This window comes from Lethenteron reissneri, chromosome 3 (assembly GCF_015708825.2).
Source record: "Lethenteron reissneri isolate LAM-NWPU_2019-01 chromosome 3, ASM1570882v1, whole genome shotgun sequence".
In the NCBI taxonomy this organism is placed as follows: domain Eukaryota; kingdom Metazoa; phylum Chordata; class Hyperoartia; order Petromyzontiformes; family Petromyzontidae; genus Lethenteron; species Lethenteron reissneri.
This window is the reverse complement of record NC_083781.1, coordinates 6,845,675-6,866,221: the sequence shown is the minus strand read 5'-3', so window position 1 is coordinate 6,866,221 and position 20,547 is coordinate 6,845,675. Positions and strand designations below refer to the sequence as shown.

The following is a 20,547-nucleotide window of genomic DNA, read 5'->3' as shown; positions in this document are numbered from 1 at the left end:
CTCCTTTCCCCCCGCCCACTTCGTTTTATTCCTTCCTGCTGCAAAAAAAAAACACAAAGATCCCCGTTATAGCGTTCATCGACTGTTCGGACAAGTTCTTTTAGCGAGCACCTCATGAAGGCCAAAGTTCCACATGAACAGGGGTGGGTGGCCAGCCGCCACGATCTGGACGTTACAACACGCGTCTTAACACATGTGCTTCATCAACTCCTAAACGCTGCGTGGGACAATAAATGATTAAGTGACCGAAAAATTACGGAGATAATTAACGGAAAAATATTTATAGTAATCAAAAATTTGTAAAATCTGCAAACAAAATCGCAGGAAAATAATTGTTTTCAAAACCGAAAAAACATGTTTGGGGATGTTGAACAAAGTAGTTTGCATATGATACTGCATGTCTAGAGTAGGAATCTCGAGTTCGCCTGTGATAGTGCCCCACCAGGTATTGTGTGTGAGGGATACAGGCATTCTCTTTTCTAACGTCACCTTACGAAATGAGCATAGTGATCGCCTTTACTCATGCGAATGTAATGAAACACAATTTAATGGGAAACAATTCCCATTAAATTACGATTATAAATAATTGCTTATAGACTTATTATAGGTTTGGCTAAATATCACAATTGCGAAAGCCTCCTAAAAATGTTTTGGCACTCAGTGATACTTTCCTGAATAAATAAATAAATAGCATTATTGTTACTTTGGCAGAAGTTGGTATGACACTGTGATACCCACTGTCCCATTGTTGAAAATTATCAGGTTTTTATAAACAATGTACATTGAAGTGCTCTATGAAGAGTCATCTGAGAGGTCCATAAAGCATATCAATTCCATAAAATTGCACATCTGTAAAGATACCATGGTATGGTAAAGATAAGAACAGGGCATTGTATGTTTGTGGTCAGTGGTTTTGTCATATTCCAATAATTCCTTGTTATTGCTCAAATGCTCCTTTGCCACTTCATGCTTTATTATGTTCAAATGCATAGGGCCTTCTTTGCACTGAAACTGACAGATATTGATTACGATTGTATGCAAAAAATAATATAAACAGGTTATCAAGCAAATTGTGATAGGAACAAATAAGCCAAGATATCAGCCACTAGCCAGTGCCAGAAATGTCTTGTAAGCTATAGTGGTAAAAAAGTATTTCTTTCACAGTTTGACGCATATCATACGTAACTTAAAATAAGTTGGAACGAGGACCCATAGTGTAGAGAGGGTTCTTGGCTGCAAACATCGGTAATTCACCACCAGTGTTTCAAGCAACCCTGACTGCTGATGAGACACTATGTTGAAACCAGTCCAGAGTTTTCTTGCATTTGCTGAAAATATTATGCACTCCCAGAAGGCCATGCGGCCAACGGGTTGTGTAGGGAATACTTTTTTTGTATCTTTTGTGGTGAGACAGATATATGAAGGAAACATTGTCTGTTTATTTATTTATTTTTCCATTTAACACAGTCTGGTTTACCAATAGACAAGCACAAAAAGGAATGTGTTATTCAGTTAACAAAAATATTTCCAATTATTTTAAGTGGACAATGTGCCATTCAGTGAGATTCGATTTTAGAAGCAAGTTGGAAGATTGGTATACAGCTATTGCTATGCTTGTGAAAATAAATTCTTACATTTTATGCTTGAGGTGGATTAATTTGGCTGGTTGGTGCTGTGGTTAGAGCACTTTACTCAGAATAGGAATGTTGTGTGCCATTCAATTTTGGGATACGTTTGGGGTTAACCAAGCCTATCATTCCTCTATGGTCAATACTATTTTGTACTATGTGGGAAGTGAACACTGGATATTAGAGTGGCTTCCAAATGTTACATTTCCACTACTGGCTCTATGCCCTCAAGATGGCTCTATGCCCTCAACAGAGATGAGCGTCGTCCCATTTCTAAATTTAGCAGGGAGGCACTTTGACTAGACTATACATGCACGAATAGTTTCAACTGCTTTAAATTAATAAATTTTTACTGTTTCATTACTTTGCCCAGGTGGAGCAGACACGAGAGCTGGAGTCTCGTGTCCAGCAACTGAGCATCGAGGCGGAGAGGAATTCATCACTCGGGCAGCGGCTCGGTCAGGAGAAGGCCCAACTGGAGGCACAGTGCAGTACGCTCAGCTCAGAGCTGGAATACAGCAAGAGCAGGTAGAGGTTACATCAGCACGGTTCATCTTCTTGGTTCTTTCGGTAAAGTCACGTTGAAAGGAAATAATAAAATAATAAACATAATAAAATAATTCTCACGACGTTTCGGCCACAACGCAAGCAGCCGTCCTCAGGTGAAGAATAGGTCTGTCAGATGCTGTCATTCCAACAGACCTGTTCTTCACCTGAGGACGGCTGCTTGCGTTGTGGCCGAAACGTCGTGATAATTATTTTATTATGTTTTATTTTTATTATTTTATTATTTCCCTTCTACGTGACTTTAACGAAAGAACCAAGAAGATGAATCCCTGCAGTCACGAAAACTTTAAATCGAAATCAGCACGGTTGTCGTAACCAACGCCTTTCAATAGAATGTGTCTGCTTAGTAATTGCGTAATACAGTAAAACCTTGCTTTGCGAGTAACTTGGTCTGCGAGTGTTTCGCAAGACGAGCAAATTTTTTTAATGAATATTAATTTGATAAACGAGCGGAGGTCGTGCAATACGAGCAGTACGTGTATACGCTTTGTCTGCCGAGCGTCACGTGATCACAACTGACATACGAGTGCTTTGCTATTCGAGTGCTTTGGATTACAAACACGTTTCCGGAACGAATTATGCTCGCAATCCAAGGTTTTGCTGTATATTATAATGGTAAATTTTTATTTATGGAGAGTGTTTACTTGTGTGAAGGAGCATTAAAAACCCTGTGACATAATTTCCAAGACTTGGCCGTTTGTGTGCACCATTGTCAGCCCAATTTCAAATGTTTTATATGTCCTGCAGTCAAACGAAAAAAATAGTAATATTGTACGCGTTATTATGAAGTTTCTCTCAAGAACACTCAGATAGATCACTGCGATTAGACTAATTCATTATTTTGGCTCTTACCTTCACTTCAAACATGAATTTTATCATCATCTTAAGTGATGATTACCCACTGTTGGATGAAGGCCTCCCAAATTTATCACCATCTCTCATGGTCCCGTGAAAATACACGAGCCGTTTTCATTGCTCCATCTCCGCAATGGATGCGTTTCCAGGCACGTTCCTTCTTTTAGCTGCCACTCCATATTTTGTCTGGACCACCAGCCACCATCCCTTCTAGCGGCTTATAAAGCGATGACATGTTGTGAGTTTCACTCGCAAACGGGAAAACAATTCCGTGCACATTTTCACATAGTTAAATAATGGCAATTAACTACTTTCACTGCCAGCAATCATCAGGTTTTATAAAAAAAAAACTCAATGCAAAGATCCCATTCACAAGTGAACTGCATCCACTTCAGCAGAGAACCTACGCTGCTACCCTCCTGTTGCGAGCCAGATACGCAAGCTTGGAGCAGGAGAGCGAGAGGTCCCGGCTGGTACTGGAGGAGAAGTTGCAACAGTGCCGGGGACGCCTGGAGGCACAGCTGGAGTCGCTGAAGCAAGACAACGCTCGTGCAGCCTCCGAGGTGACAAGACACGGCGTAAACCCTTCTTGAGAGAATCTGAAATTCGAGAGCATACTCGTTGGTTTTTTCGGTAAAGTCACGTGGGTATAAAAAAATTATAAAATAAATGAAAAACTCAATTCAATCACGACGTTTCGGCCCCCCCCTCCCTCCATCCCCCGCGACTATATAATTCCTCGTCACAGCCACCTCTGAGACACACTTAAGCGGTTGTGCTTTCGCTACGTTGTCCCCACCTGAAGAAGGACGCTTGTGTTGCGCCCGAAACGTCGTGATTTAATTAAGTTTTTCATTTATTTTTCATTTTATTTTTTCACCTACGTGACTTTACCGAAAAAAACAAAGAGTATGAATCCTTGCAGTCACGAAAACTTCAAATCTAGAATTCGAGAGCATAGACACCTCCGAGCTGACTGCCTCTTATACAAAAAAAATCAACCCCTTTGGGATTCATACAGCATACAGACGTGACCGCACCGCGAGACGCTTTAGAAAAACGGTGGGCGTAGTTATTTTAGAGAGAGAGGCAGTCAGGCATGTATGTGTATGTACATGTACATGCACAGGCCTTCCTCGGTCCATTGCTGGATGAGGGCCTCCTCATGCCGTATGGGTAGTTGGTGACAGAGCGCCTCGGTTGCCAGTAGTGGAGAGTGCATGGAGGGGTGTGGAGTGAGATGTAATGAGAGATGAGAGGTGGGCATGGGTAATTGTATGAAAAGCGTAAGCGTATTCAACAAAATCATAGTTTACAGATATTTTTTTCCCTTCTTTCTCTAACATGCTGAACATTCATCCACAATGGCCTACAGTGCAACGCGGCCAGCGGTTAAGGATGCTAATGATAGCAGAGCAGATAAGAACGTGTAGCTTATATTGGGCAAAGCTACAGAAACTTGGAAAAAGAGATGATGGGGGTAACGAATTGAAGTCGGTGCAAGCCAAAGAGGACGAAAACAAATGTTGCATTGTACAATGTGGCTGTTGAACACAGTTGTGAAATATTACATTGCTATGGTGGAGGTCAGTCTGTCCACAAGATGACCACTGTTTGACGGGCCACAAAGCGGTATTCATTTTATCAGCCACAGCAGAATGATAGCTAGTCTGAATCAACCACAGACCAGGATTTTAACTGTGAACCTTCCTCCAATTGGAAATCAAACACCCAAAGCACCGTGTCGCCCGCTCTCAGAATCATAATGCACCACACTGTTTAATTCAGCGTTCCAAGGCTGTGCCGCCACAATGCATTTTATATTTGTAAACATTTAAGTGAAGGCAAAAAAAAGTTACCTGATTTTCAACACTGCCAGTCATTATTATTATTAACAAAAAGCTCTCCAATATTTAAATTCAGACCACGTATAAGCATGCCCTTTTTGTGTGGTTAATTGAACGTTAATATGTTCAGCTGTCGACAGACTGCACATATGTGCCATTTTAGTAGCTACGTTTGAGCCTTTTATGTGATGTCGGCAAAACTTTTAATCCCATTTGGCGGCTTTCCTTTGTAAACACTGCGTGTTTTTTTTATTCCATCACCTGCAACCGTAAAAAAAAAAATCTTAAAATAAAAACCTTTTATACATTACCACTGAGCAGTCAATCTAATGAGTGTAAGTTGTAATATTTTTCGAGTTTTTCTCGGAATTATGATGTGCAAAAAATACATGTAGTCAATGTCTAGGACATGTACACATATTTTATAATGTTGAATGGAAAGAACTCTAAGACATACACTACATGCTTTTTTTTAATGGTTGCTAGTTCTTAAAAGCCGAGATAATAGCTCATGTGTTATTGGTTTATTGACTCATACTTTGGGTCACAACATTCCTCGATGCTCAAAATGTTCATTTAATCAAATAGAAATGGGTTTAAAAGTATATTTTACAGGTATTTTGTTACCTATTTGGATGAATGTTCCACTCACAACCAGAATGAACATATTTATATTTTCAAATTTCTGCATTTGTTAATCCACTGCTCGATGACTTTACCGAAAGAACCAAAGAGTATGGATTCTTGCAGTCACGAAAGCTTCAAATCAAGATTGAGGCATAGACTGACTTGATGTTGTTGCAGAGCCTAGGTGAACGATTGTTTTGTGTGAATGCGGGACCATTCGTAGGCAACCGCTGTCATTGAAGGCCTCGAGAAGGAAGTGTCGGAGCACAAGGGATCGCTCAGGGAAACCGAGCTGCAGAAACAGAGACAGCTCAGGGTGAGAGCTACTCACATGACCAAGGTCGCTTGTAACATGAGCGCGCATTGCCAAATGTGAACTTATAAGCGCTTTCAGCGTGTCTCGTCGTGTTTTACTTTTACACATCCATCACAAAATCGACTCAATCCTGTATTTGTTTTCTGGGTGCTCCCGACTCTTCCAGACCATTTGCTTCGTTTTGGAAGAGTGTCCTGCTTGCCTATCTAAAATAAAAGAGGCCCCCGGCCAAGCGCCTTGTCATTGGTGCGGTGTCACCCCTGCCTGATTGTTCGCGAACTTTGATGAGCGATTGGCGACCGGTGTCGTCCGGCCATTCAGCCGTATTGGTCTGTCGAAGACGACATGGGCCATAGGAGGAGGGGTGCCAGCTTGTGACGGCCGCTATTGACAGCTGCAGAAGTAGCGCGAATCCCTAAATGCGGCCGGCAATGACAGACACCGAGGAATGCGTCGCGGAAACCTCCGGGAGAAAAGCGCCCGCGTAGTATGCGAGGCATTCGGGGGGCTGTAATCTACAACGCCGTGTTCGATGAAATAAATGCATTTCTTTATTTCCGTTTAGCACAGAAGAGACTCGGTGTATAAGCATGTCCCAGTAGCACATGCACGCTAAAATTAAGGGCACCCTGCTGACATGTATAAGCCACCTCCAGCATCTAACATGCATTTTGAAACCCATCCGGGCAGCCGCTGATAGAAACCCACAGAAGGGTCGACATTCTTTGGGGTAAAACTCGGTGGATATTTTTTTTTTTAATGCAGCGGTCATGGCACACATTTTTTTAAAATCTCAGTTTACAAATTACTTCTTCAACTGTAAGTCAGAAGCACCCAAAAAACTAAAATCAACAAGTATATTTAAGAGATATTGGTTCTGTGGATGTTTTTTTAGCAAATGCCGTTGACGTTAGTCTGCATAACGTAGAAGACACAGTAGGTGACAGCATTAGTCTCTGGAGATTGCAATGTTTAGGTCGTCTTTGTCACTGGCATGCAACAGACCACTTGTTTTCAGATTTAATTGCTAAACTGTTTCAAGTTTATGATATTTATGAGATAGTTTGCCATTTGAGGAATGAGACCACGTTTGAGAAATGATGCCCTTGTACTCTCTTTTCAGACAATTCTATCAGGAGGTTTTCTCTGTCTCTTGCTTTTAATGCCAATGCAATGTCCAGCAACATCTGCCTCTTGCACATAATATTGTAGATTTAAATAGAACCTGATAGTGATGTGGCTAGCGCACTTGTCTCTCGATCAAAAGGTTCATAATCAACGTTTTTTGGTTTAGATCGCGTTATTTATAAATGTGTCGTAACCCTCCACCACCCGACACGGCCAATCAGTAAAAAAGTGTCACGTTGACAAAAGACAAATAGTTCACTGCTTTAGCCCACCGGTGTGTTGAAGCGTGAAACCACAACATTTCACAATTTGAGTACGACGTTTCGCTGGTAATTGCATCCAGCATCATCGGGCAATTCGCCAGGATGGCGCGATCTAAACCCAAAAAGCGAAAGCCTACGTGTTAAATCAAAAGGTTGTTAAGTTAAAATCCTTGCTTGAGGTTGACTCAGCCAAGCTCTCTCTAGGGTCAATTATATGAAAACCCGAAATATTATTGGATTTATTTTAAAACACTGCTGTAGCAAAGTGTAGAATTTACCACTTGCTTAGTGCTGTCAACAAGATGAGTGAGCAAGAAATAAAATTTCGATTTAAAGCTTTCATGACTGCAGGGATTCATCTTCTTGGTTCTTTCGGTAAAGTCACGTAGAAGGGAAGTAATAAGATAATAGAAATAATTCTCACAACGTTTCGGCCACAACGCAAGCAGCCGTCCTCAGGTGAAGACCAGGTCTGTCGGGGAGACAGCGTCTGAATGAAACACCACCACGCTTGGAGCATATTAAAAAAAAAAAGCAGGAAATTACTTTGATTTTGTATAATTTTAATACATTGAAAGGTAGTGCAGTGGTTCGAGCATTCCGCTACACACCCAGTGACCTGAGTTCTATTCATAGCTACTGCTATCAAGTATTGAGTGATATCAAAACTAGCCTTGGCCCCTGTCCTTCAGCAATTCACAGTGACTCTGCGTAGTGAAGTATGGCCAACAACCCCAATGACCGACATGGCATAGGGAAGCCTTCATCCAGTCGTGGATTGTCAGAAACTTTTGACTTTTGACCATGCACTGGTTGATAATGTACAGACTAGCTTTACAGACACCTCCCCCTATTCATTGTCAAACAAATAGAAAACATATTTTCTCCTATCGCACTAACTGATTAACTCAATTCAGTGTGCAGTCCTAGTTGTGGCTCTCCCTTGGCTATAGTCTGGTCAAACATGATTCCTGAGACAAATCAGTTTTCAGCTGTCTGCCCTGGAGAGCTTTAAAAGAAACAAAATATACAAGGGCAAGAAAAAATGAGTTGGTGAGACTTTGTGCGGTCCAACGGTGTCATTTTACAAATCAAGCCTACCGAGGGCCATTAGCATCGTTGTGTCATGGGGTTCATTGAAGGCTCGCTGTCTCCTCTGTGCGCGCATCAGCAATCCCTGTTGTGTCTGTCCTAATCATCGTGGCAGTGCGGTCCTATTTTAGACACTCACCAGAGAGTGACAGAATCCAGCGGCATGGACCGCATTGCCCTGCCTCAGGTCACTGAATAGTATCCGTTTGCCTGCCTCGCAAACAGGCGTCGCTGTGTGGTTTTTCATACAAAATGATGCATCGTTCATACAATGCTCTGTCTGACAGTTGTGTTGGAAAAAATATTTCGTGGCATAATTTCACATTTTGCTGATTTTAACCATGTAAAATGGTCTAATTGTGTAACTACTGTGCTTGTGGTTTATTGGGATTTCAGGTACAATATCCAGTTTGGTAAAATACTCGGTATAATTTGATAATCAGGCTATCAATGTAAAAAAACAATAGTATACATTTACCTAAAGTCGGTATAAACACTGGCACTGCCTGTAAAAAGAGTTACTGTTTATTATGTAAACAATAAATGCTGAGAACAATGGAGATGTTTATGTAAAAACAACACGTAACATGATAGAACGGTGACTATATCTTGTGCCGTTCTGCCAATCACTTCATTTTTATACGAAGCATTTTTATTGATTAACATCACATACCAGACAAGGTTACACTTTTGGGGATCAATTTGTGTCAATGTAGAGAGTAAATGTATTGCCTGTCCTGCCTACATTGTCTTTTATTTGTTTTGTATTGTCCAAGGAGCAAGAAAATCAATTCAAACAACAAATTATTGAGTTGGAACAGCTCAGTGAGAAAAAGGTGCGTTCCCAACAATTTATCCAAGTTGGTAGATATCTTTCTTATTTTTATGTCTTATTTTTCTGCCTGTTCATTTCCAGTATCTCCAGTATCTTCCCTAATTAATGTATGCATGCTTTATCTCAAAAGAATGAAACCCTTTTCAGAGATTTAAAACGAGAAAAAAATGTTTTCCATTCCATAATTGGTAGATTTTTCAACATTTTTTCAATTGATTCAAATTTACAGATGAAGCGTCGGCACAGTGATTAGACCACATCACCACCATCACATTCAGAGCCATAAAAACTGACCTTGTAGTCGTGAAACTTACCACTATGACAACCTTTATCAACTGTTACCAATGCAACCACCACCACGTATCGTCTTCATCAACAATTGTTCATTACTTGCACCATCGTCAGCACAAAATATTCTCCATCATTCGCATAGGCGGTGGTGGGCTTGCAAACGTCACTCTGGAATCATGTGCGTGAGACTGACAGCCTGGCAACCAGAGATCTTGGCCGTGGCCATCATCGAGTAATATCTGAACCAATCCTTGAAACCTTCCCCCTACACCAGGGGTCGGCAACCAAAATAACAAGAAGAGCCATTTCTTTCCAATTCGGTAAAAAATTCAGTATTTCAAGAGCCGCAATGCATCTGAGTACATACTGTACATACGTACATATCGTCAAGAAGCAGCCCGTAAAGAGCCGTATGCAGCTCCGGAGTCGTAGGTTGCCGACCCCTTGCCTACACCAACCAGCACTGACCAGCTTGGTGCATTATGGCCAAACAACTCCCACGACTGACGTGGAATGTCTGCGCTTTCTGGGGTACAACTTTAGGCAACAGCCGGATGTATTCTGGATCGAGATTAAAATAAACGAATCTGATGAAGCACTTTTATATTGATTCAGCCAGGTTCTACTTTAAAAGTACATTTCCTGGAAAGTTTTGACATACCTTACGGCTTAAAAAAACGGGGCCCCAATCTGCATTCACCAATCGATTTGAAAAGGCGGTTTGTAAGAGAAGCTCGCGGTAATTGGGAGCAGCGTGTGTGTCTGCGGGCTGAGAGATGCAGTTTGAATCTACTGGTTTTTTTTTCCCCAGATACGATCCGTGCAAACCGAGGTGGAAGAAACCAAGGCTGATGCGCAGAGAAAAATACGCCAGATGGAAGATGGAATCAGGTGCCGCCCCTCCCCCCCCCAGCCAATTCCTGATATTATTGCTAGCTTGCTTACATGCTCTTTATTATTTATTTATGCGTTTATCAATTTATTTGTTGATTTATTTAGGTGTATGTTCACTTGCACATCTTTATATATTTGGAGAGGTTGAACGCGACCCCCTCTGCGTGTTCATTAACTTTCAGCAGAAAAATATACATTAGGCTTTCGTTTCCGCACTGGCACTTCTTAAAGGCATCGAAATATGAACCTGATACACACTCTGAACCTTGTATGGGGTACAATGTTCAATACTTATATATCTTAAAGTCATGGTGTCATTTCAACAGCTGATCTCAAAGTAAATTAATTTCGTGTTAAAAATTGTTACGGCTAAGTAAAAATGGGAATTTGTTTTACGTAAAATGTCATAGCATTGACCGTGCTGTAATGCAAATATCCATTAGGAATATTTGGTATGCTCTGAATGTAATGGACATTGAGTAAATCAATGAAGTTGTCGGCAGTAAGTCAATCTATCAGCCATGTAATGGCCCTGCATGAGGTAATTATACCTGCTGTTGTGCTGCTTAGCAAATGGAAATTTCACCATGGTATGCCTAGAGGCAAATATTTGGGGGAATTGATGTGCTATGCCAATTAGATGTTATTCTGTGAGCTACTATACTTTTAGACCAGTGGTTCTTAACCTTTTTGGAGGTACCGAACCCCACCAGTTTCATATGCGCATTCACCGAACCCTTATTAATTGTAAAAATAAAATATGATTTTTTCAAATTCAAAACATAGGTATATGTTTTACTGGTGCACAATCATATGAGTCGGGTGTGTGTCTTAACCTCTGCCGAGCCCCTGAGACTGACTCACCGAACCCCTGGGGTTCGATCGAACCCAGGTTAAGAACCACTGTTTTAGACATATATAATAAAGAGGGGGGAGCAGTTGCATAGTAGTTAGCATCCTGCACTGTGAACCCTTCAACCCAAGTTTGGTTCCCAGCCGTGGCTAAAATCAGCATCGAGTGATATCCACTTTACCGATCCTTTGACTCATCCTTCATCGATCCACACTGACCATTCGTGATGGACTGGACGCATAAGAGCGCGTGCTAATTAATGTGCAGACTCACTGGCATGCAGCAGTATGGTCAAGCACTACTCTGTGTATGGACATGTAGTAGGGAGGCCTTTAGCAGTGGATTGACAGAGGGTTGTTAACTATTAATATTATGATAAAACTGGAGATTTTATTTTTCCCAACATGAATCTTGCACGTTCACGTAGTTTTGTCAATGCATATTGTTATGAGCTGAGTGTGGAACACATTTGAAATTATATATGTGCCTTTTAAAAACTTTCCAAGAGTTACATTTTGTCATCGCTCTGTGTAGCCACTGCACTTTAATTGCATAAAAAAACGTTTAAATTAAAGGCTCATGTATGAAAAAGATTTAACAAATTAATATGGTAACTAAGTTGAAATTAAGAGTGATTTATTTTATAGCACTTCAGATGAATAGGATCTATGTCTGTTTAATTGTGGTGTTTGTTACCTCCAGCTAACTTGGGGGATTACTTATTAAAAGTGACTTCCCTTATTTGGATGGAAACTTAGGGCGGTGATTGTGAACGCACAGTGGCTTACTCTTGTGAACGATTTTACGGGGCCTTGAACCTCCACTGAGTAACAAATTATGCGTGTGTGTGCGCTGTGGTTAGAGTGCTAGACTCGCCATCAGAAATTTCTGAATCGAGTCTCAGCAGTCCCGGAGTTGATAAATTCGTGATACTTTGTGGAAAGGTCAAAAGGTATTGTCCTGTTTAGTAACTAGGAATGTGGAATTTCCACCACTGGCTCCAGGGTTGCCCATGGTATTCAATTCTCCCCTAATGCTCTTTGAAACACATTCCTGCGGAGGGAGCCGGTAGGAACGTTGGGTTGCTCGGTCAATGGCCAGGGTCAACGGCGGTGTGGTGTATTCTACAAATATGCCCGACTGTGAGGGCGGGCACAAGCCGGCGTGAGTAGGTTAAACGTTGAGTTTTATAAGGGGACCACGTGGTGACCAGCCCCTCCCCATCCAGCCCCACCCCTCCCACTCCCCACTCAGTTCCATTCTCCCCACCCAGCCCCTCCCCACCATCCCCTCCCCACCCAGCCCCTCCCCACCCTCCCAACCCAGCCCCTCCCCACCCTCCCCTCTCCACCCAGCCCCACACCTTCCATTTTTGGATGCGCGACGGACGGACGGACACAATAATCCCCTGTGGGCTGGTGGAACCAGGTGGTTCCTACCAGTATAAAGAGAGTGTTTGACTTGACTTTGAAATGCACCAACAACTATAATCCAGCCTTCCCAAACCTGTCACCATCTTTCATGGTTTTGCGATAGAACCATTTATTTTATCGCTCATAAATACAGAAGTGAGGGTAGTTGTTAGTTTCATAAATAACGAAGTTGCCGGCATTTGGCCGCAGAGATGGATGCTTGGAATTTCATGACCAAACAGGATTAGCAATGCAGAATTCTGAAAGATAACATGGCAGATACGTTTCGTAGATATGATGAGGCAAAAATGGGTCATGCTGTGTGGGTTGTGTGTAGGATAGGGGGAGGGTCGATTGCCTACACAGACATTCTAATGGTCAGCATATATCCAGTGACCATGAGGAAGACTTAGAACCAGATGGTGGGATACTGTTTGGGCAGATCTTGGAAGTCACGTGTCTCCTGTACGGCAGCTGCACATCCTGGCAAAGCCCAGAAAGTGTTGGCATGGCACGGTGGCATTAATGGCTTTGGCCATGATTACATTTTGATTTTGATAGAACAACAACAATATCAATCAACAGTTGGAACCTTCCCACTAAATTGTCACATTGTGCCAGCTCATTTGTAAGCACACTAACCACCAGGCTTATGCAGCTGCCCATGAGGACATTGTAAACCTTTTACAGGGCATAACTGTTGCTGTGGATGCTATGGTACTTTTGTGGGAGACAGAGAGAAGGAGGAACGCCACACCAGGGCCTTGGAGGCGGAGAGGGCTCATGCCCAGCGAGCAGAGGCTGCCCTGGATGACTTCAAAAAGCAGGTGGAGCTCAACGCAGAGAAGATATATGGCGAGATGCGACATCAGGTGGACACACCCTCATGCTGCTGCCTTGCAGGGCTGTTGACATCCCCATATTTTGTCACCCAAAATGTGTATTTCGACTGCAGGGCTATTCTGATGAGCTATGAAGCTCTTTTTCACAGATGTCCAGTAGGTGGAGGGGGGGGAGAGTCAGGAAGTTACAGAAACATTCCTTGAGCTAGGAATCTATTTGTGATGTTTCTACTGTTGCGGAGAGATGTATTTTTTTTTACTGTTCATTGTTTATTTGTTACATAGTCAGTGACGGTGTATGATATAAACAGTCTTGGGTCTCCAAGACCAGTCCTAAGCCTCGAGACCGGCTGGCGGAACTTTTTTTAGATCTTGACATTAATGTCGGCTTCTGGGTTCTGGCCTTGAGTATCCTCCATCCAAGAACTTTTAGGTTATGGGTGTTTCAAATTGGTCTTGTGTACCTACGTTTGAAAGTGTTAATGTATTAGCCGTGTCCATATGCCTGTCTGTTCATAGGAGGAGATCACAATAACATGTAAGATCAATAAATATGAACAAAATGACACGATACTTTTTTGTGTTATTAGGGACTCACCGTAGAGAGAACTGACCAAATTGATTAAAAGGTTGCCCAAAATTTTGTGGATTTAAAACAGTGTTTAAAGGACAACCCTTGTCGGCAAGGCGATAACCTCACATGTACGATGCGAAAGAAGTTCAACATACATGCATACGTCATAAATTGGACTCCACTCCCGATGATGTTGTATGGCATCTTCCTGTGAGGTCACACGTCATGACCGACCTTGACGCTGGCCTCCACATCATGGGCTCCCGGGCCTTGTGGCTTGTACCTCAGCCTTGGGCTTGTAAGTCACGATCTTGAATTGAAGACTGATCATTCATCTTGTATTATTATTACTACGACTACTACTAAACATATGTACACATCATGCTATTGCGTTTGCTTTCAGTGAAAGGACACTTCAGTTTTCAAATCCTGTTGTTCACGTTCAATGCAATCGCCTGCATGCATATCACAATGAACTCATCACACAGTGCAATCCATCTCAAGCACTGCAATCAACATGCTCGCAGGGTGATAGGCTCCCCATTTCACCAAACCTGCGCTGACCAGCGTGGTGAAGTATGCTCATGACCGACACAACTTGGGGGGAGCCCTTCATCCAACAGTGACGTTTGCATAGAGATGAAAGAATATGTTTGATTTAAACACCTACATGTTGATAATTGTCAAAATAGAGTGAACATTGTTCCACATCGGTATTCATAGATGTTCGATGAATTCTGATGTGCAGAGCCATTGCCCACAATGTTATGTTGAAGTAAAAATGTTTTCTATGTTTTAATGCAGTGTAAGTAACGAAGTTATCGAGGTTTTTATTTTTGTCCATCCAAGTTGTACTTTTCTTTCCTTTTCCAATTTAAATATAATATCAAGGAGAGCAATGGACAAGTTTACAAATAACTCAATGTCAAAGACAGAGCATTGTTAAAAATAGTGCCTGATTTGAAGACAGAATCCTAATGTAAATAAAGCCATGCATTTCTCGTCACCCGACGGTTGTAAATATAGGCAGGAACAATGTTAAATTTAGGCCATTGTGAAACGCTGCGCCTATATTTAACGGTTTACTCCAAAATGGCACCGTTAAATATGTATGTGCTTTCTGTGTCCTCTATTTATGCATGCAGTTAACGTTGTCATTTGTTGCACGATGGCCATTGTTACATAGACATTTGTAAACCAGTTCACAAAAACTTACAATTATATTGTTAAGGAAAAATCCTTGCATACACATTTTCCAGGCCTCCTTTGCAAAAGAGAATATCAATCAGGCTCTCACGTGCTTAAATAAAGAACATTTATACAGCGCATACACACATTGAAAAAAAAACAATGAGAATGGTTTAATTTCAATCTTGATTTGAAGTTTTCGTGACTGCAGGAATCCATACTCTTTGGTTCTTTCGGTAAAGTCACTGCAATTAATGGTTGGGGTCACCCTGATCCATCATCCCTCCAATGTTGATAAAATAAGTACCACTTTGTGGAATGTCAACATCGTTTGCCCAATGGAGATACTGGTCCTTGACTTTGGACTGTGGAATTTCTCACAGTTCACGGCCGCCAATGGAGAATGACCATTGCTCTGTGCTTGTCCAAGCAGGTTAGATGCTTTGATTTGACTTTATAGTTTTTTTTTAAATGAAGATAACATTTATCTAATTCAGTTTTTCCGCACCGTAAATATTTTGCATACAAAGCCACAAGTTGATGACTTTCTTTCCCAAATCACGCACTGTCAAAAAAGAAAGCTCGGTTGGAACGCTGAGATGGGGTGCAGAGAGGGTTACGCTCGTCAGCTAGGGGCTGTTAATTTTATTCTTTGCACAGCTTACATTTTATTCGCCAGTTCATAAGTGCAAGGTGCGTCTGGTAGTACAAATTATCGTTCACTCTTTGCATTCATTGACTTTTTGTAACCCAGCATACCAGCGGCTCTCTTCAAAGGGCAGTACCTTTTAATGCTGTGCCATGTGTAAAAACCGTTTAATATTTGTCCTTGTCATAAGTGCACAGTAACAGTTGACAAGGCCACAGTTTTTTTGTGGGGGTTTCCATACAGATCTGGTTCATGTCTCTAGTCAGCGTTCAGCCTTGTTTCTGAAAATAATTGGCAAACGCAGGCTCCATCAATAGTGCAACTATTCATAGCCAGACCCGAATGAGGTGAAGGTCAGAAGCTGCCTCTTAGTTTCCACAAATGAAATTTTCGCAAAAGGAACATGAGAGAGCTTGTCTTTAAATGCAGCACGGTTTTTTGTTTTTGTTTTAAAGACGCGTAACAAATCTACGCTCGTGCCCACGCACCATTTAACTCGACTCTTGGGTCACGTCGCTTTTATTGGCACAATCAAGTAACATCCAGACAGGTGCTGTTTGAAGCCAACAAACTTTTTTACGTTATATGGCTCCTTGTGCAGTCGGCGAGTGTCATATACTGCAATAAGCAATGCGCACCTGCACGGGTGTGTTTGATTGTGCCGTGCCTCTGTTTGCTAGATGTCGACAACAGGTAGTCAAATTTGGGGCAGACTAGCATCTCCGATTTGCATGGTTGGTTACGTATGGTGCGAAAGAAGTTCAACAAGATACATATATATATACGTTACCATGTAGGCTTTCACGACCAATTATCCATAATGAAGGTTTTTGGGTTAGATTGCGTAAATATAAATGTTTCGTTAACCCACCGCCACCAGACACAGCCAATTACTCAGGTTTGTCACGTTAACAAAAACATGCCAGTTATTTACTACTTCAGCACACTGGTGTGTTGGAGAGGAAACGCACAACTATGTACAATTTGAGTACGACATTGAAGACCGAAACAGGAAGACTTCTTCACAATTCTGGATGGCTGTAATAACCAGCGAAACGTTGTACTCAAATTGTAAATGTCGGTTTTCTTTCCAACATACCGGTTTGCTGAAGTAGCAACTAATTGGCAAGTTTTGTTTACGTGACAAACCTTCGTAAATTGGCTGTGTGGTGGTGGTGGCGGCGGCGGATTAACGACACGTTTACCTGATCTAACCCAAAAAAACGTTATTACAGACGTACATACGTGAGTGCCATTCACCAGGCCCTTTGCACTGACGTGGGTCAGCTAGGTGAAACAGAAGATTCAAGTTTATATTGTTTTGAATATTTATTTAAAGCTTGAGGTGCCGTATTGTCAAATATGACTCGTAATACTGTAATTTGTATAAAGCAATTGCCGATGTTTTCAGTGAGTCACCATGTGTTTTGTAACTTTAAATGTCTTCTTGTGTTCGCACCATCATTTTTTAAAATATTCTAACAGCAATGACATTAAGCATATATTAATATTCTAACAGCAGTGATATGAAGCAGATACTGTATATATTCAGATATGAAGTGGCCAATATCAGCTTTTAGAGTTAAAGGAACAATTTCATGCTAATATCACAATTTAGTGAGACACTGCAGATGCAGGAGTAGCTTTTAAGGCACGCCAAGAATATTAAAAACAAGAACTTCCACATGTTTCGAGTTTACAGCTTTGCCTTCTTATAACTTTGACATGTTTATTCAAAGGACCCCGCTTTTTTTGAAGTTTCCTTTATTATGCAACACTTTAAAGAATTTCTTTATGGAGCATATGTTTTATGACTGAATGGCTTCCTTTGCTAAATTGCCTGACATTGGCTACATAAAAGCGGAATAAAGGTGAAGGGTTTGGATGTGTCACCTGCACAGAATCAAACTCTGTGAATTTTTAACCCATTCTCACTGAAAACAAATCACCCCTCCTAGAAAAAATGGTACAACATCGGAATCAGAATCTGTATTCATTCTGGAGGAATCGGATGAGCTAGGTAGCTGATTTTCACAGATGTCCAGTAGGAGTGGGTTCAGCTAGTAATACTGTAATTTGTATCAAGCGAAAGGAGTGCAAAGTCGAGAAAAGGAAAAAAATTAAGGGTCTAAGCACAAATCGTATAAGCATATAAATTCCTGCCGATTTTTCAATACTAAATGTAAGCTTGGTCAAGGCAATAAAACAACAACAGCAATAACAGTCCTAGACACACAGACACAGCATTGAGTTCGTCAATAAAATTGCACATTAAACTTGAACTATTGAAGAAGAAAAAAAAAATCCATATAGCATGTTGTTAAAGTTCAGTGTTTATGTACATCAAGCACATTGCAGAAACAGTCAACATTTTTTTCATATCTAATATATAGCAAGCGAAGTATTTAGGCAATGGCTCTTTTTCTTTAAAGCACAGATGGATTGAGCGCAGATATGCGTAACTTTGACACGTTAATGGAGAAATATGGACTGTTCCTCATCTGTGCAGAAGGCCGTGGGTTTAAATCCAGTCACAGAATCTTCACAGAAGCCACATGACTCAAGATATGTTTTCGTTTATTGGGTATTGCTGGTTTACGATGATTCAGGTTATATATTTTTTCAAACTGCATTGTGCTTCTTTCAGTATCCACATGCATGTTGCTTTTTTGTGTTTAGATTGTTGTCCTTCCCCTGCACCTCCGATTGGTATGGTTGGCTACATACGGTGCGACCGAAGTTAAACATGCATACATATTAAAGCGGTTATGGTGCAGCTGATAGCACCTGTTAAATGAAACATTAAACATACAATATTGCGTCACCTAGACGGACAACACAATGGCAGAGCGCGAGTCTCACAATCGCACATGAAGGGGTAACACTCAACGCACCGCACAGACAGATTCAATAGGCTGCTTCTCCTGGCCTCCTTGTGAAGCCCAAGGTTGCAATGCCAGATTTTTACCCCAATCTATCCCAAGTACTATTGAGGCTTAACCCTGCTCAGCTGCCAAGATCTGACGAGGTCGGGTGGATTTCAGTGTGTTTTTCCACAGGAATATATTTGGTCTTCCATAATATAGCGGCACGCAGGGTTGCACGGGTGAGGTGATAACCGCAGCAGACAGCTCTGTATGCACGGACAAACTGTCCCGGGCAAATGCATTGCAGCCACACCAGGCATTGGGGCCATTTTATCGAGCATTAGGATGTCCTTGTTTGGAAAATTATTGGTGGTGGTAATGAAAATCAGGATTATATGAGACGATATGTGTGAAGTTGTATATTTTGCATTTCTGCAGCCACCATGGCTGGTTAATGTTAACGAAAACGTTCAACAAATAACAAAAAGTGTATTTTTTTGGTTGCTTCGCGTATCTGAATGTTGCAATTTAAAGAGTCTGATGTCATAATCATAAGTGACTACTTTGTATGCTGTGGTTGTACCCAATGTTATCCTGTCCTTTAGACTTCTTAGTGAAGTTATCGCTTCAGTGCTTACTTTTAATAGCCTTAGTGTGAAAAGGGGGAGGCACAGTTGGAAGCTTTCCTTTCACTAGACTGAATCCTGAAATTGCTCTATAATATAAACTGCATCTGCCGTTGCACAGTTGATTATATATTTCACTCATGTCGTTTTCCCAGCCCATTTTTGTCATTTACAGACTTAAAATATAAAAAAGTGTTCTTCTTTAGAGATATGTGAGCCTAATGTCCATCTTGTTGAAAGGCCTTTTAAGTTTGCTGAAAGGCTCTTGGCATGTGCCTCCGTTCTCACACTAAATCAGGCACAAATATGCTTTTTTTTCTCAAAACTTGGAATAAGGCCTGGTGTTTCTAAACATTTTTCTGGTTTTATTTACACGCGAGGGCAAATAAACAGCAAATACGCATTTGCAAAGATATGAAAAATATCAAAGGCACCGTTAAGGTCACTCTGAATAGCGGTTGGCCGAAGCCTGTCACCTTGCCTTTCTCCCCTTTGTTCTCATAACCTTAGTGTGGCACTCGGCGCACGTAAGTTTAACTTGCGTTATTTTAGTTCCAAACTACGTGAAATACTGTTGTGCGTTCACAACATCTCACGCAGTGGTTTGATTGTAAGCCAAACTAATGTTCCCCTCGAGTGTCATTTATCGTGTGCCTTACACCGCTGGAGGGAAACAGGCGCTGTGCTCTTAGTAGTGTTGAGCATGTTGTGAAAACCTTCGTACGTAGCCAACTGCGCTAATCGGAGGTGCAGGGGAAGGACAAGTAAAACTTTACGCATGTCGTATATTACGTGTGTGTGTGTGTGTAATTTTTTCCACAAACTTAGCTGTTTCATCCATAATAGCCGTTTAAATATATGTTTGTAAATATGATGGAAATACCGATAATTATAATTGTTCCGTGGGGTGGTGGAGCGAGTTCGCGCAGTGCTGAGTGCACCACTCGATGATCCTGGGAGTCTGAATTTGATTCCTGCTCACGGCTCACATTGGTAGTGAGAGATACCCGAGCTGGTCCTGGCCACCACCATTGACCAACTTACACTGACGAGCATGGTGGAGTCTGGTAAAACAACCCCAATGACCCGATACGGCATCAAGAGGCCTTTTTCCAACAGTAAATTGAAATATCTTATAATTAACAGATTTTTATATTTTTTTCAGGAAATTTCCATTGAATTTTCAAGATTTT

General features: G+C 41.4%; 1 protein-coding gene across 3 annotated transcripts in view; it reads left to right on the top strand.

Moving 5' to 3' along the window:
• Positions 1-20,547, top strand: part of LOC133345537 (centrosomal protein of 112 kDa-like) — a 204,157-nt gene that overhangs the window by 46,478 nt on the left and 137,132 nt on the right. For 2 of the 3 annotated variants that reach the window (XM_061556394.1, XM_061556402.1), the window contains 6 exons: positions 2,002-2,156; positions 3,484-3,613; positions 5,748-5,840; positions 9,100-9,159; positions 10,261-10,340; positions 13,345-13,480. In XM_061556394.1, the coding sequence (XP_061412378.1) occupies positions 2,002-2,156; positions 3,484-3,613; positions 5,748-5,840; positions 9,100-9,159; positions 10,261-10,340; positions 13,345-13,480 (654 nt within the window). The remainder of the gene's footprint in view (positions 1-2,001; positions 2,157-3,483; positions 3,614-5,747; positions 5,841-9,099; positions 9,160-10,260; positions 10,341-13,344; positions 13,481-20,547) is intronic. The other variant, XM_061556413.1, reaches the window with a different exon arrangement.